This window comes from Oncorhynchus mykiss, chromosome 25 (assembly GCF_057628025.1).
Source record: "Oncorhynchus mykiss isolate SJ-2025 chromosome 25, ASM5762802v1, whole genome shotgun sequence".
NCBI classification, from domain to species: domain Eukaryota; kingdom Metazoa; phylum Chordata; class Actinopteri; order Salmoniformes; family Salmonidae; genus Oncorhynchus; species Oncorhynchus mykiss.
In genome coordinates, this window is record NC_143046.1 from 91,185,073 (window position 1) to 91,200,134 (window position 15,062).

Below are 15,062 nucleotides of genomic sequence, written 5' to 3' on the forward strand. Positions count from 1 at the left end.
AGGGAATGTTTTAATCGTTGCTATGGGAACGACATTTTCAACGCACGTTCTAATGAACTCGCACACCGAATCAGCGTATTCGTCAATGTTGTTATCTGACGCAATACGAAACATCTCCCAGTCCACGTGATGGAAGCAGTCTTGGAGTGTGGAGTCAGCTTGGTCGGACCAGCGTTGGACAGACCTCAGCGTGGGAGCCTCTTGTTTTAGTTTCTGTCTGTAGGCAGGGATCAACAAAATGGAGTCGTGGTCAGCTTTTCCGAAAGGGGGGCGGGGCAGGGCCTTATATGCGTTGCGGAAGTTAGAGTAACAATGATCCAAGGTCTTTCCACCCCTGGTTGCGCAATCGATATGCTGATAAAATTTGGGGAGTCTTGTTTTCAGATTAGCCTTGTTAAAATCCCCAGCTACAATGAATGCAGCCTCCGGATAAATCGTTTCCAGTTTGCAGAGAGTTAAATAAAGTTCGTTCAGAGCCATCGATGTGTCTGCTTGGGGGGGGATATATACGGCTGTGATTATAATCGAAGAGAATTCTCTTGGTAGATAATGCGGTCTACATTTGATTGTGAGGAATTCTAAATCAGGTGAACAGAAGGATTTGAGTTCCTGTATGTTTCTTTCATCACACCATGTCACGTTGGCCATGAGGCATACGCCCCCGCCCCTCTTCTTACCAGAAAGATGTTTGTTTCTGTCAGCGCGATGCGTGGAGAAACCCGTTGGCTGCACCGCTTCGGATAGAGTCTCTCCAGTGAGCCATGTTTCAGTGAAGCAAAGGACGTTACAGTTTCTGATGTCCCTCTGGAATGCTACCCTTGCTCGGATTTCATCAACCTTGTTGTCAAGAGACTGGACATTGGCAAGAAGAATGCTAGGGAGTGGTGTGCGGTGTGCCCGTCTCCGGAGTCTGACCAGAAGACCGCCTCGTTTCCCTCTCTTTCGGAGTCGTTTTTTTGGGTCGCTGCAGAGGATCCACTCCGTTGTCCTGTTTGTAAGGCAGAACACAGGGTCCGCGTCGCGAAAAACATATTCTTGGTCGTACTGATGGTGAGTTGACGCTGATCTTATATTCAGTAGTTCTTCTCGACTGTATGTAATGAAACCTAAGATGACCTGGGGTACCAATGTAAGAAATAACACGTAAAAAAACAAAAAACTGCATAGTTTCCTAGGAACGCGAAGCGAGGCGGCCATCTCTGTCGGCGCCGGAAGTCAGAAGTATCAATGACGGCAATGGAGTTGGCAAGAGCACAAACTGATCTGGGACCAGGCTATAGATGGAGACAACTGATCTGGGTCCAGGCTTATAGAAGGATAGAACTGATCTGGGACCAGGCTATAGGAGGAGACAACAGATCTGGGACCAGGCTATAGAAGGAGACAACTGATCTGGGACCAGGCTATAGAAGGAGACAACAGATCTGGGACCAGGCTATAGAAGGAGACAACTGATCTGGGTCCAGGCTATAGAAGGAGACAACAGATCTGGGACCAGGCTATAGATGGAGACAACTGATCTGGGACCAGGCTTATAGAAGGAGACAACTGATCTGGGTCCAGGCTTATAGAAGGAGACAACTGATCTGGGACAAGGCTATAGGAGGAGACAACAGATCTGGGACCAGGCTATAGAAGGAGACAACTGATCTGGGACCAGGTTATAGAAGGAGACAACAGATCTGGGACCAGGCTATAGAAGGAGACAACTGATCTGGGACCAGGCTATAGAAGGAGACAACTGATCTGGGACCAGGCTATAGAAGGAGACAACAGGTCTGGGACCAGGCTATAGAAGGAGACAACAGGTCTGGGACCAGGCTATAGAAGGAGACAACTGATCTGGGACCAGGCTATAGAAGGAGACAACTGATCTGGGACCAGGCTATAGAAGGAGACAACTGATCTGGGTCCAGGCTATAGAAGGAGACAACTGATCTGGGACCAGGCTATAGAAGGAGACAACAGGTCTGGGACCAGGCTATAGAAGGAGACAACTGATCTGGGACCAGGCTATAGGAGGAGACAACAGGTCTGGGACCAGGCTATAGAAGGAGGCAACTGATCTGGGACCAGGCTATAGGAGGAGACAACAGATCTGGGACCAGGCTATAGGAGGAGACAACAGATCTGGGACCAGGCTATAGAAGGAGACAACTGATCTGGGACCAGGTTATAGAAGGAGACAACAGATCTGGGACCAGGCTATAGAAGGAGACAACTGATCTGGGACCAGGCTATAGAAGGAGACAACTGATCTGGGACCAGGCTATAGAAGGAGACAACAGGTCTGGGACCAGGCTATAGAATGAGACAACTGATCTGGGACCAGGCTATAGAAGGAGACAACAGGTCTGGGACCAGGCTATAGAAGGAGACAACTGATCTGGGACCAGGCTATAGAAGGAGACAACAGGTCTGGGACCAGGCTATAGAAGGAGACAACTGATCTGGGACCAGGCTATAGGAGGAGACAACAGGTCTGGGACCAGGCTATAGAAGGAGGCAACTGATCTGGGACCAGGCTATAGGAGTAGACAACAGATCTGGGACCAGGCTATAGGAGAAGACAACAGATCTGGGACCAGGCTATAGAAGGAGACAACAGATCTGGGAGCAGGCTATGGAAGGAGACACCAGATCTGGGACCAGGCTGTATAAGGAGACAACTGATCTGGGACCAGGCTATAGGAGGAGACAACAGATCTGGGACCAGGCTATAGAAGGAGACAACAGATCTGGGACCAGGCTATAGAAGAGACAACTGATCTGGGACCAGGCTATAGAAGGAGACAACTGATCTGGGACCAGGCTATAGAAGGAGACAACTGATCTGGGACCAGGCTATAGAAGGTGACAACTGATCTGGGACCAGGCTATAGAATGAGACAACTGATCTGGGACCAGGCTATAGAAGGTGACAACTGATCTGGGACCAGGCTATAGAATGAGACAACTGATCTGGGACCAGGCTACAGAATGAGACAACAGATCTGGGACCAGGCTTATAGAAGGAGACAACTGATCTGGGTCCAGGCTTATAGAAGGAGACAACTGATCTGGGACCAGGCTATAGAATGAGACAACTGATCTGGGACCAGGCTACAGAATGAGACAACAGATCTGGGACCAGGCTATAGAATGAGACAACAGATCTGGGACCAGGCTATATATAGAAGGAGACAACTGATCTGGGACCAGGCTATAGGAGGAGACAACTGATCTGGGACCAGGCTATAGGAGGAGACAACTGATCTGGGACCAGGCTATAGAATGAGACAACTGATCTGGGACCAGGCTATAGAAGGTGACAACTGATCTGGGACCAGGCTATAGAATGAGACAACTGATCTGGGACCAGGCTACAGAATGAGACAACAGATCTGGGACCAGGCTTATAGAAGGAGACAACTGATCTGGGACCAGGCTATAGAATGAGACAACTGATCTGGGACCAGGCTACAGAATGAGACAACTGATCTGGGACCAGGCTATAGAATGAGACAACAGATATGGGACCAGGCTATAGAAGGAGACAACTGATCTGGGACCAGGCTATAGGAGGAGACAACTGATCTGGGACCAGGCTATAGGAGGAGACAACTGATCTGGGACCAGGCTATAGAAGGAGACAACAGATCTGGGACCAGGCTATAGAAGGAGACAACTGATCTGGGACCAGGCTATAGAAGGAGACAACTGATCTCGGACCAGGCTATAGAAGGAGACAACTGATCTGGGACCAGACTATAGGAGGAGACAACATATATGGGACCAGGCTATAGAAGGAGACAACTGATCTGGGACCAGGCTATAGGAGGAGACAACTGATCTGGGACCAGGCTATAGAAGGTGACAACTGATCTGGGACCAGGCTATAGAATGAGACAACTGATCTGGGACCAGGCTATAGAAGGTGACAACTGATCTGGGACCAGGCTATAGAATGAGACAACTGATCTGGGACCAGGCTACAGAATGAGACAACAGATCTGGGACCAGGCTTATAGAAGGAGACAACTGATCTGGGTCCAGGCTTATAGAAGGAGACAACTGATCTGGGACCAGGCTATAGAATGAGACAACTGATCTGGGACCAGGCTACAGAATGAGACAACAGATCTGGGACCAGGCTATAGAATGAGACAACAGATCTGGGACCAGGCTATATATGGAAGGAGACAACTGATCTGGGACCAGGCTATAGGAGGAGACAACTAATCTGGGACCAGGCTATAGGAGGAGACAACTGATCTGGGACCAGGCTATAGAATGAGACAACTGATCTGGGACCAGGCTATAGAAGGTGACAACTGATCTGGGACCAGGCTATAGAATGAGACAACTGATCTGGGACCAGGCTACAGAATGAGACAACAGATCTGGGACCAGGCTTATAGAAGGAGACAACTGATCTGGGACCAGGCTATAGAATGAGACAACTGATCTGGGACCAGGCTACAGAATGAGACAACTGATCTGGGACCAGGCTATAGAATGAGACAACAGATATGGGACCAGGCTATAGAAGGAGACAACTGATCTGGGACCAGGCTATAGGAGGAGACAACTGATCTGGGACCAGGCTATAGGAGGAGACAACTGATCTGGGACCAGGCTATAGAAGGAGACAACAGATCTGGGACCAGGCTATAGAAGGAGACAACTGATCTGGGACCAGGCTATAGAAGGAGACAACTGATCTCGGACCAGGCTATAGAAGGAGACAACTGATCTGGGACCAGGCTATAGGAGGAGACAACATATATGGGACCAGGCTATAGAAGGAGACAACTGATCTGGGACCAGGCTATAGGAGGAGACAACTGATCTGGGACCAGGCTATAGGAGGAGACAACTGATCTGGGACCAGGCTATAGAAGGAGACAACTGATCTGGGACCAGGCTATAGAAGGAGACAACTGATCTGGGACCAGGCTATAGAAGGAGACAACTGATCTGGGACCAGGCTATAGAAGGTGACAACTGATCTGGGACCAGGCTATAGAAGGTGACAACTGATCTGGGACCAGGCTACAGAAGGTGACAACTGATCTGGGACCAGGCTATAGAAGGTGACAACTGATCTGGGACCAGGCTATAGAAGGAGACAACTGATCTGGGACCAGGCTATAGAAGGAGACAACTGATCTGGGACCAGGCTATAGAAGGAGACAACTGATCTGGGACCAGGCTATAGAATGAGACAACTGATCTGGGACCAGGCTATAGAAGGAGACAACTGATCTGTGACCAGGCTATAGAAGGAGACAACTGATCTGGGACCAGGCTATAGAATGAGACAACTGATCTGGGACCAGGCTATAGAAGGAGACAACTGATCTGGGACCAGGCTATAGAAGGAGACAACTGATCTGGGACCAGGCTATAGAAGGAGACAACTGATCTGGGACCAGGCTATAGGAGGAGACAACTGATCTGGGACCAGGTTATAGAAGGAGACAACTGATCCGGGACCAGGCTATAGAACGAGACAACTGATCTGGGACCAGGCTATAGAAGGAGACAACTGATCTGGGACCAGGCTAATGTCAAACCTGACCAACAGTTGTTTTCCATCTAGAGGTGCTGCTTCTGACCCCGTGCCTGTGGATGAGGGGGTGTTGGGAAAGCCAGAAGATCTATTTCCGTTCTAATCAATGAACAATAAAGTTGTATTCTGTTTTAACAATGCTCTACCATGGCATTGACAGGCCCCCGTTCTCCAGTTGGGAAGTCCCCGTCTCGTCACCAACGCCCATGTAGCGGCCAATAAGAGAAAGGTCAATATAGGCAGAATCTCAATTGCATTTCTTTGATTTCCCCGCATCCTCTCTCTTGCCACCTCTAAAAACCTATTGGATGAGGAGGAAGCGGGAAGAGAAGACACGAGAAATCAAGAAAATGCCATTGAGATTCTGCCCCGGGCCTTAAGTTCAGTCGGTCAAAAGGCTACGGCATAGGGATATCCTCTTAGTGGGTAGACATAGGGATATCCCCTTAGTGGGTAGTCATAGGGATATCCTCTTAGTGGGTAGTCATAGGGATATCCTCTTAGTGGGTAGTCATAGGGATATCCTCTTAGTGGGTAGTCATAGGGATATCCTCTTAGTGGGTAGTCATAGGGATATCCTCTTAGTGGGTTGTCATAGGGATATCCTCTTAGTGGGTCGTCATAGGGATATCCTCTTAGTGGGTAGTCATAGGGATATCCTCTTAGTGGGTAGTCATAGGGATATCCTCTTAGTGGGTAGTCATAGGGATATCCTCTTAGTGGGTAGTCATAGGGATATCCTCTTAGTGGGTAGTCATAGGGATATCCTCTTAGTGGGTTGTCATAGGGATATCCTCTTAGTGGGTCGTCATAGGGATATCCTCTTAGTGGGTAGTCATAGGGATATCCTCTTAGTGGGTCGTCATAGGAAAGGCTCCAGCATAGGGATATCGTCTTAGTGGGTAGTCATAGGGATATCCTCTTAGTGGGTAGTCATAGGGATATCCTCTTAGTGGGTAGTCATAGCTCTTAGTGGGTCGTCATAGGGATATCCTCTTAGTGGATCGTCATAGGGATATCCTCTTAGTGGGTCGTCATAGGAAAGGCTACATCTGTTTAATGTTGTAATACTGTGTGGTTTTAAAGGTCAGGTCAGTCTATTGTTTAATATGTAATAACCTAATGAATATTCCTTATCCATTTAATGTGTAATAACCTAATGAATATTCCTTATCTGTTTAATGTGTAATAACCTAATGAATATTCCTTATCAGTTTAATGTGTAATAACCTAATGAATATTCCTTATCTGTTTAATGTGTAATAACCTAATGAATATTCCTTATCAGTTTAATGTGTAATATCCTAATGAATATTCAGTATATGTTTAATGTGTAATAACCTAATGAATATTCAGTATCTGTTTAATGTGTAATAACCTAATGAATATTCAGTATCTGTTTAATGTGTAATAACCTAATGAATATTCCTTATCTCAGTCATAATCTCCCTTAGGACCTGGAAACACTGGGCAGTAAGTACATTTACAAATATGATTCACTTTCTGGTGTGTTCTGTATGTGTACAAACACATCCAAACTACACCGAACAAAAATATAAACGCAACATGCAACAATTTCAAAGATTTGAAATAAATTCATTAGGTCCCTTAACTAGGGATTTCAAATGACTGGGAATACATCAGCACACCGCTCGCCCACATAAAGCCAGACGTCTGCCATCTGCTCGGTACAGTTGAAACTGGGATTGCTCCGTGAAGAGCACACTTCTCCAGATTGCTAGTAGCCATCGAAGGTGAGCATTTCCCCACTAATGTCGGTTACGATGCCGAACTGCAGTCAAGTCAAGACCCCGGTGAGGACGACGAGCACGCAGATGAGCTTCCCTGAGACAGTTTCTGACAGTTTGTGCAGAAATTCTTTGGTTGTGCCAACACACAGTTTTATCAGCTGTCCAGGTGGCTGGTCTCAGACGATCCCACAGTTTCATCAGCTGTCTGGGTGGCTGGTCTCAGACGATCCCAAAGGTGAGGAAGCCGGATGTGGAGGTCCTGGGCTGGCGTGGTTATGCGTGGTCTACGGTTGTGAGACTGGTTAGACATACTGACAAATTCTCTAAAACGTTGGAGGCGGCTTATGGTAGAGAATTCTCTGATAACAGCTCAGGTGGACATTCCTGAAGTCAGCGTGCCAATTGCACAATCCCTCATAAATTAAAACAGCTGTGGCATTGTGTTGTGTGATAAACTGCACCTTTTATAGTGGCCTTTTATTGTCCCCAGCACAAGGTGCACCTGTGTAATGATCATGCTGTTTAATCAGCTTCTTGATAGGCCACACCTGTCAGGTAGATGGATTATCTTGGCAAAGGAGAAATTCTCAATAACAGGGATGTAAAAAAAAGTGTGCACAACATTTTAGAGAAATAAGCATTTCGTGCACATGGACAACTTATGGGATCTTTTATTTCAGTTCATGAAACATGGGACCAACACTTTACAATTTGTGTTTACCCTAGGGTCCGGAGTACTACAGGTTTTCTGATTATTAATTGCACCCACCTGGTGTCCCAGGTCTAAATCAGTCCCTGATTAGAGGGGAATCACCCAGCTGGTGTCCCAGGTCTAAATCAGTCCCTGATTAGAGGGGAATCCCCCACCTGGTGTCCCAGGTCTAAATCAGTCCCTGATTAGAGGGGAATCCCCCACCTGGTGTCCCAGGTCTAAATCAGGCTCTGATTAAAGGGGAATCACCCACCTGGTGTCCCAGGTCTAAATCAGTCCCTGATTAGAGGGGAATCACCCACCTGGTGTCCCAGGTCTAAATCAGGCCCTGATTAGAGGGGAATCACCCAGCTGGTGTCCCAGGTCTAAATCAGGCCCTGATTAAAGGGGAAGAATGAAAAAAGCAGTGGAACTGGCTTCAAGGTCCAGATTTGAATTTGATCTAAATAGATCGTCACGTGTGAACTATGAGAACTACATGGAGATGCAACAACATTGGATGGTTCGACTGTGATACCTCAGGTCATTATGAAGATGTCTTGTAGCACAATAAGGACGAGCGGCTTCTCCTGAGGTGTATTCATTAGCGCACAGCGTAGCAAAACAACTGAACACGTTTTGCAACGAAACCAAAGAGCTTATATTGGACAAATGTAGGTAGGTCCTTCACCTGTTTTCGTTTGCTTCTGCTTGGTTCCTAGTGAATACACCTCTGGGTCACCTTTCAAAACTACAGACTGGACAACAAAAAAAACTCAACTTCATTCATAACTTTAGCAAAACATGAATGAAAAGGTTGAACGTCAGACATCAATCAGTCAAACATGAATTAAGACTAGTATGATATCATGTGACTTGTTCTTCTGTGAAATTTAGCATAATATACTCACGTTTGAACAAAAACAAAATCTGAAATAAGTTTGTTAAAAAATAAAATCTTAGAGCACTAAGTATTCAAGTATAATAACAAAAACACTGGCATACACCAACACATTCACTATGTAACATACACCAACACATGATTCACCATATAGCTCCTCCCGTCAAGGCCTGGATTCAATCTGACCCGCGGTAGAGCGAGCTTGACATTTTAAAGGTCATTTGAAGCCGACACACGGAGCGTTTTACCGTGAATGCGGTCTCTGCAAACGCAGGAGACAACGCCTTTTAATTAAAATGTGCATCGGTCGACAAAATGCGTTCGGATTGAATCCTAGTCTAAGATCACTTGCTGACTGCTGGAATGTTGCTTGTGATTTAATGATGTTGGTTGTGATTGGTTGGTTGGTTTGGGATATGATAATGAATTGGGTTTCTGGCAGGTAGATAGGTGATGGAGGGTTTGGTGATTGGTTATCCCATTGTTGAACATGGTTAGACGCATCAGCCACCCCCTTTTTTTTGTTTGTACAATGGGGGTCTGATGAGATTGGTGTGTTGCTAGGCAGATTATGAGATCTGGTTGTTGAGCTGTCCTGGGTATTTCTCAAACTTCCTCTCTGCCTCCTCACTGAAGGCATCACCTGTAGGGGCAACAGACAGTCAGAGACAGAAAGCAGCGGAAGAGTCTGGAACAAACCAGGGGTATGTCTGAAATGACACCATATTTCCTCTATAGGACCTTATTCAGACTGGTGACCATTCAATAAAACATGACAAATCTCGGTGTACAGCTCCTCACCCATATGGCAGTTGTGAAGCCAGATCCGGTGGCCGTCGTACTTGCAGTTGCATTTCATGGCGTTGTTGGTGAAGTCACTCTCTGCCACTTCAAAGTTTGGATTGATCACAATCTGTAAGGATTTGAACGTCAAACACAAGAGGTAAATGATACGGAGTTCACGTTAAAATAATTCTGTCACTCCATAATCTGCAGTGTGTCTGGAGGTTCCGGGCCCCTAAAGGCGTTTGGTGAGTTTTCAAAGGGTTCATGAAAAAGCAACGGGGAAAGAATAAATGCAGACAGAATACATGCAGACAGAATACATGCAGACAGAATACATGCAGACAGAATACATGCAGACAGATGCATGCAGACAGAATAAATGCAGACAGAATAAATGCAGACAGAATAAATGCAGACAAAATCAATGCAGACAGAATAAACGCAGACAGAATAAATGCAGACATAATAAATGCAGACAGAGTACATGCAGACAGAATAAATGCAGGCAGAATACATGCAGACAGAATAAATGCAGACATAATAAATGCAGACAGAATAAATGCAGACAAAATCAATGCAGACAGAATCAATGCAGACAGAATAAATGCAGACAGAATAAATGCAGACAGAATACATGCAGACAGAATAAATGCAGACAGAATAAATGCAGACAGAATAAATGCAGACAGAATAAATACAGACATAATACATGCAGACATAATAAATGCAGACAGAATAAATGCAGACAGAATAAATACAGACAGAATAAATGCAGACAGAATAAATGCAGACAGAATAAATGCAGACAGAATACATGCAGACAGAATAAATGCAGACAGAATAAATGCAGACAGAATAAATGCAGACAGAATAAATACAGACATAATACATGCAGACATAATAAATGCAGACAGAATAAATGCAGACAGAATCAATACAGACAGAATAAATGCAGACTGAAAACATGCAGACAGAATAAATGCAGACAGAATAAATGCAGAAGAATTTCACACAGTTTGACAACTCAAATTTGTAGTTTGCCATATTTCAAAACTTCATGCAGTTACACATTTTGGAAGTTATGTGTCTGATTCGGGGATTCCCCAGGATTTATTTTAAAAAGCCTCTTAAAAATGGTAGTCCACCTGTAGGATGTAGTTTCCTGGTTTGATATCGGTGATGTCGATCCACTGGCAATCGATGTCATGGCGATACAGGTCCCAACACCCCACGGTGATGCCCTGCTCTCCGAAGTTAGCACATTCATACCGCTTAGAGATACCTGGAGAACACAGATACACTTCTACCACTTAGAGATACCTAGAGAACACAGTTTACAACTATTAGACTTTTAACCAAAAATACTATATCCTCCAAAACCAGATACAAAATGTTTCACTTGGATTTGGATAAGATATCCCTAATCTTAACACTCAAAAATAGGCCATATTTGATTGGCTGGCCATCTAGGGAAGTCTGATCTGATTGGATGGCACGCCAATAGACTCTGTTCTGATTGGGTGGACAGTAGTAGACTGTTCTGATTGAATATACTTCCAGTAGACTGTTTTGATTGGTTTGCCTCCCAGACTCACCCTCGTGACACTCGGTGTCCTCTAGACAGAAGGAAGCCTTGTGTCCCTCAGCCACCTTGGTCCCATTGGATGACAGCAGGTCGTAGTGGGTAAAGATGTCCATGCTGTGGTAGTGCCTGCATGGGGAGTGCAACAGCAGTGAAGAATTATTAAAAACTATTATACCAGTCATACAGTATCTGTCATACCTGTTATACCTGTCATATCTGTCATACCTGTCATACCTGTCATACCTGTCATACCTGTCATATATGTCATACCTGTCATATCTGTCATACCTGTCATACCTGTTATACCTGTCATATCTGTCATACCTGTCACATCTGTCATACCTGTCATACCTGTCAAATCTATCATACATGTCATACCTGATATATCTGTCATACCTGTCAAATCTATCATACCTGTTATACCTGTCATATCTGTCATACCTGTTATACCTGTCATATCTGTCATACCTGTTATACCTGTCAAATCTATCATACCTGTTATGCCTGTCATATCTGTCATACTTGTTATATCTGTCATACCCGGTATACCTGTCATACCTGTCATATATGACATATATGTCATACCTGTCATACCTGTCATATGTCATACCTGTCATATCTGTCATACCTGTCATACCTGTTATACCTGTCATATCTGTCATACCTGTCACATCTGTCATACCTGTCATACCTGTCAAATCTATCATACATGTCATACCTGATATATCTGTCATACCTGTCAAATCTATCATACCTGTTGTATCTGTTACACCTGTCATACGTGTTACACCTTTCAAATCTGTCATACCTGTTATACCTGTCATACCTGTCATATCTTTCATAACTGTTTAGCCTTAACTAATCTAATCTAATATCTAATATTAACTAATCTAATCAAATATAATATATAATATTAACTAATCTAATATAATATATTAACTAATCTAATCTAATATAATATCATATCTAATATAAGCATTGAACTCAAGTTTCCGAACAATGTCAAATGGGATATAGCGAAGCCCCTGAGTGAGTTGGGTGGGCAATTACGCAGGTACTTTCCTGAAATGGACGACACAAACAACTGGATTTGTTATCCCTTTCATGCCCTGCCTCCAGTCCACTTACCGATATCTGAACAAGAGAGCCTCATCAAAATTGCAACAAGCGGTTCTGTGAAAATGTCATTTAAATCAGAAGCCACTGCCAGATTTCTGGATAGGGCTGCGCTCAGAGTATCCTGCCTTGGCAAAAAAAAGACACCATTTTCGATGAACAAATAAGGTTTTATATGTAAGATGGTTAAATAAAGAGCAAAATGATTATTATTATATTGTTATTTGTGCCCTGGTCCTATAAGAGGTCTTGGTCACTTCCCACGAGCCGGGTTGTGACAAAAACATAACACTCATTCTGATGTTTAATAAATGTATCGTATAGTGTGTGTGTGTGTGTGTGTGTGTGTGTGTGTGGCAGGCTTACAATGATGGCAAAAAAACAACATGTGAGAGTGCGCTGACCCTGGTGCTAGAGGGGGTACGCAGCTGGAGGTTGAATGTTTTAAGGGGTACGGGAAAAAAAACAACGTTTGGGAACCACTGCGCTAGATGACTAGGTTGCCATAGTTACCCGTGACAGGCGTGCCAGACCCAGGAGTGGCGTCCGGCCTTGGGCCTGAAGTCGGCCCGTCCGATGTTGTGGATCTGAGAGGAGAACCGTAGCAGGCGGCGGTGTCCGTAGGGCCAGTTAGCACTAGCAGCAGACTTAGACAGACAGTTCTCCTCCGCTGCGCAGTACAGCATGTGGAGCGGGCGGTCCTCAATGTACACGGACTGCTGGACCAGGGGAGCATTCAGGACCAGGTCAGACGCAGCTGGGAGGAGAGAGGAGGAGAGGAGGAGGAGAGAGGAGGAGGAGAGAGGAGGAGAGGAGGAGGAGAGGAGGAGAGGGAGGAGGAGGGGGAGGAGGAGAGAGGAGGAGAGGAGGAGGAGAGGAGATGAGGGAAGAGGAGAGGGGGAGGAGAGGAGGAGGAGAGGAGGAGGAGAGAGGAGGAGAGGAGGAGGAGAGGAGATGAGGAAAGAGGAGAGGGGGAGGAGAGGGGGAGGAGGAGAGAGGAGGAGAGGAGGAGGAGAGGAGATGAGGAAAGAGGAGAGGGGGAGGAGAGGAGGAGGGGGAGGAGGAGAGAGGAGGAGAGGAGGAGGAGAGGAGATGAGGAAAGAGGAGAGGGGGAGGAGAGGAGATGAGGGAAGAGGAGATAGGAAAAGGAGGGGGAGGAGAGGAGGAGGGGAGAGGAGGGATGAAGAGGAGGAGAGGAGATGAGGGAAGAGGAGAGGGGGAGGAGAGGAGGAGAGGAGATAGGACGAGGAGAGGGGGAGGAGAGGAGGAGAGGAGATAGGAAGAGGAGAGGGGGAGGAGAGGAGAGGAGGAGAGGAGATGAGGGATGAAGAGGAGGAGAAGAGAGAAGAAGAGGGTAATAACGTCAACATGTAGTTTCCAGCTCAATTTTAGTTCCTTCTATGTCAGTTGATGACATTGTATAATAACAAGCCAATACTATATCTGTATCAATGTATAATAACAAACTTTATCTAGCTCATACTGGTTGAGCATTCTGGTCACCCATTCTAGAATCGTAGGGTTTATTCATGTTTATCATTCTGTTACTGTGATACTAACGCTTACGATTGTGTCATAACACTGTTGCGTCCATTTATAAACAGCGTAACTCACTCTCTGAGCAGATGACGCCGGCAGAGAACTTGGCAGCTGTCTTCTGACAGCTGACGGTTCTGTGATGCTGACAGTGGCTCAGAGACATCTCGCTCCCTGTACACTTCACTCCACTCATCACCATCTCTGTTACGTTACTGCTGTCCCAGTACCATGTTTCCTTAGAGATGGGGGGGAGGGGAGGGGGGGGGGGGGGGGGGGGGGGGGGGGGGGCAGGATAAACAAAAAAACACACACAAACAGAGCACAGACATTAAGAGGTTCTGATTCATAAAGTGCTTTTGCCAGTAACTCAAAGTGCAATACACACATAGAAACAAATCAATCCAAAAGGGTTCTTTAGGTGTCCCCATGGAAGAACCCTTCTAATGACCGTTGTGGGTTCCAGTTAGAACCCAGTTTGACTTGAACGTAGAACCCTCTGCGAAAAGGGTTCTATCTGCAATCGAAATGGATTCATCAATGGGTTCAACCATGACGACAGCCAAAGAGCCCTTTTGTGTTCTACATCAAGGATGGGCAACTTTCGTCACCCCTTTTCCCCCCCATCCCCCATCTAACACACCTGACTCCAAATAATCAACTAATTGTATCAACTAACTAATCTTCAATTTAGAACAAGATTAGTTTAATCAGCTGTGTTTGCTAGGGTTGGGAAAAACTGTGACAACACTCTGGCCCCCTAAGGACTGGAGTGGCCCATCCCCGTTCTAGATAGAACTTTTTTTTGTTTTCTTGTGTACTGGGGAAACTCACCTCTTCCTCATCCAACTCATCCACCACCAATGTGTAGCACCCACCTGAGTGATGCAACTCATTTGTGCCAGAATGGTCACCACACATCAGCTGGCAAGTTGGAGAGGTGAGGAGTGATATACAGTATGTCAATTAGGTTAGCATTCATGCTAATTTATGGCAGATAAATGCATTTAAATGTGTGCACGGTCAACAATTTATAAACGACTGATGAAATGGATTGCCCATCTCATCAATCTGCCTGTGAAAAGCAACTTGCTCAGTCTCTGACTAAAGACACCTCAGACACCTTACAACTATGATAAGGC

General features: G+C 45.5%; 1 protein-coding gene across 6 annotated transcripts in view; it reads right to left on the reverse strand.

Moving 5' to 3' along the window:
- Positions 1 to 7,958: 7,958 nt before the first annotated feature.
- The window catches only part of loxl3b (lysyl oxidase-like 3b), a 55,768-nt gene continuing 48,664 nt past the window's right edge, over positions 7,959 to 15,062 (reverse strand). For 4 of the 6 annotated variants that reach the window (XM_036962591.2, XM_090221482.1, XM_036962590.2 and 1 more), the window contains 6 exons: positions 13,999 to 14,158; positions 12,898 to 13,141; positions 11,279 to 11,394; positions 10,829 to 10,965; positions 9,699 to 9,810; positions 7,959 to 9,540 (listed from right to left, as the gene is read on the reverse strand). In XM_036962591.2, coding sequence (XP_036818486.2) covers positions 9,467 to 9,540; positions 9,699 to 9,810; positions 10,829 to 10,965; positions 11,279 to 11,394; positions 12,898 to 13,141; positions 13,999 to 14,158 — 843 coding nt within the window. In that variant the 3' untranslated portion in view covers positions 7,959 to 9,466. Of the gene's footprint in view, positions 9,541 to 9,698; positions 9,811 to 10,828; positions 10,966 to 11,278; positions 11,395 to 12,897; positions 13,142 to 13,998; positions 14,159 to 14,546; positions 14,845 to 15,062 lie in introns of those variants that run through there. The other 2 variants (XM_090221484.1, XM_090221485.1) reach the window with 2 other exon arrangements.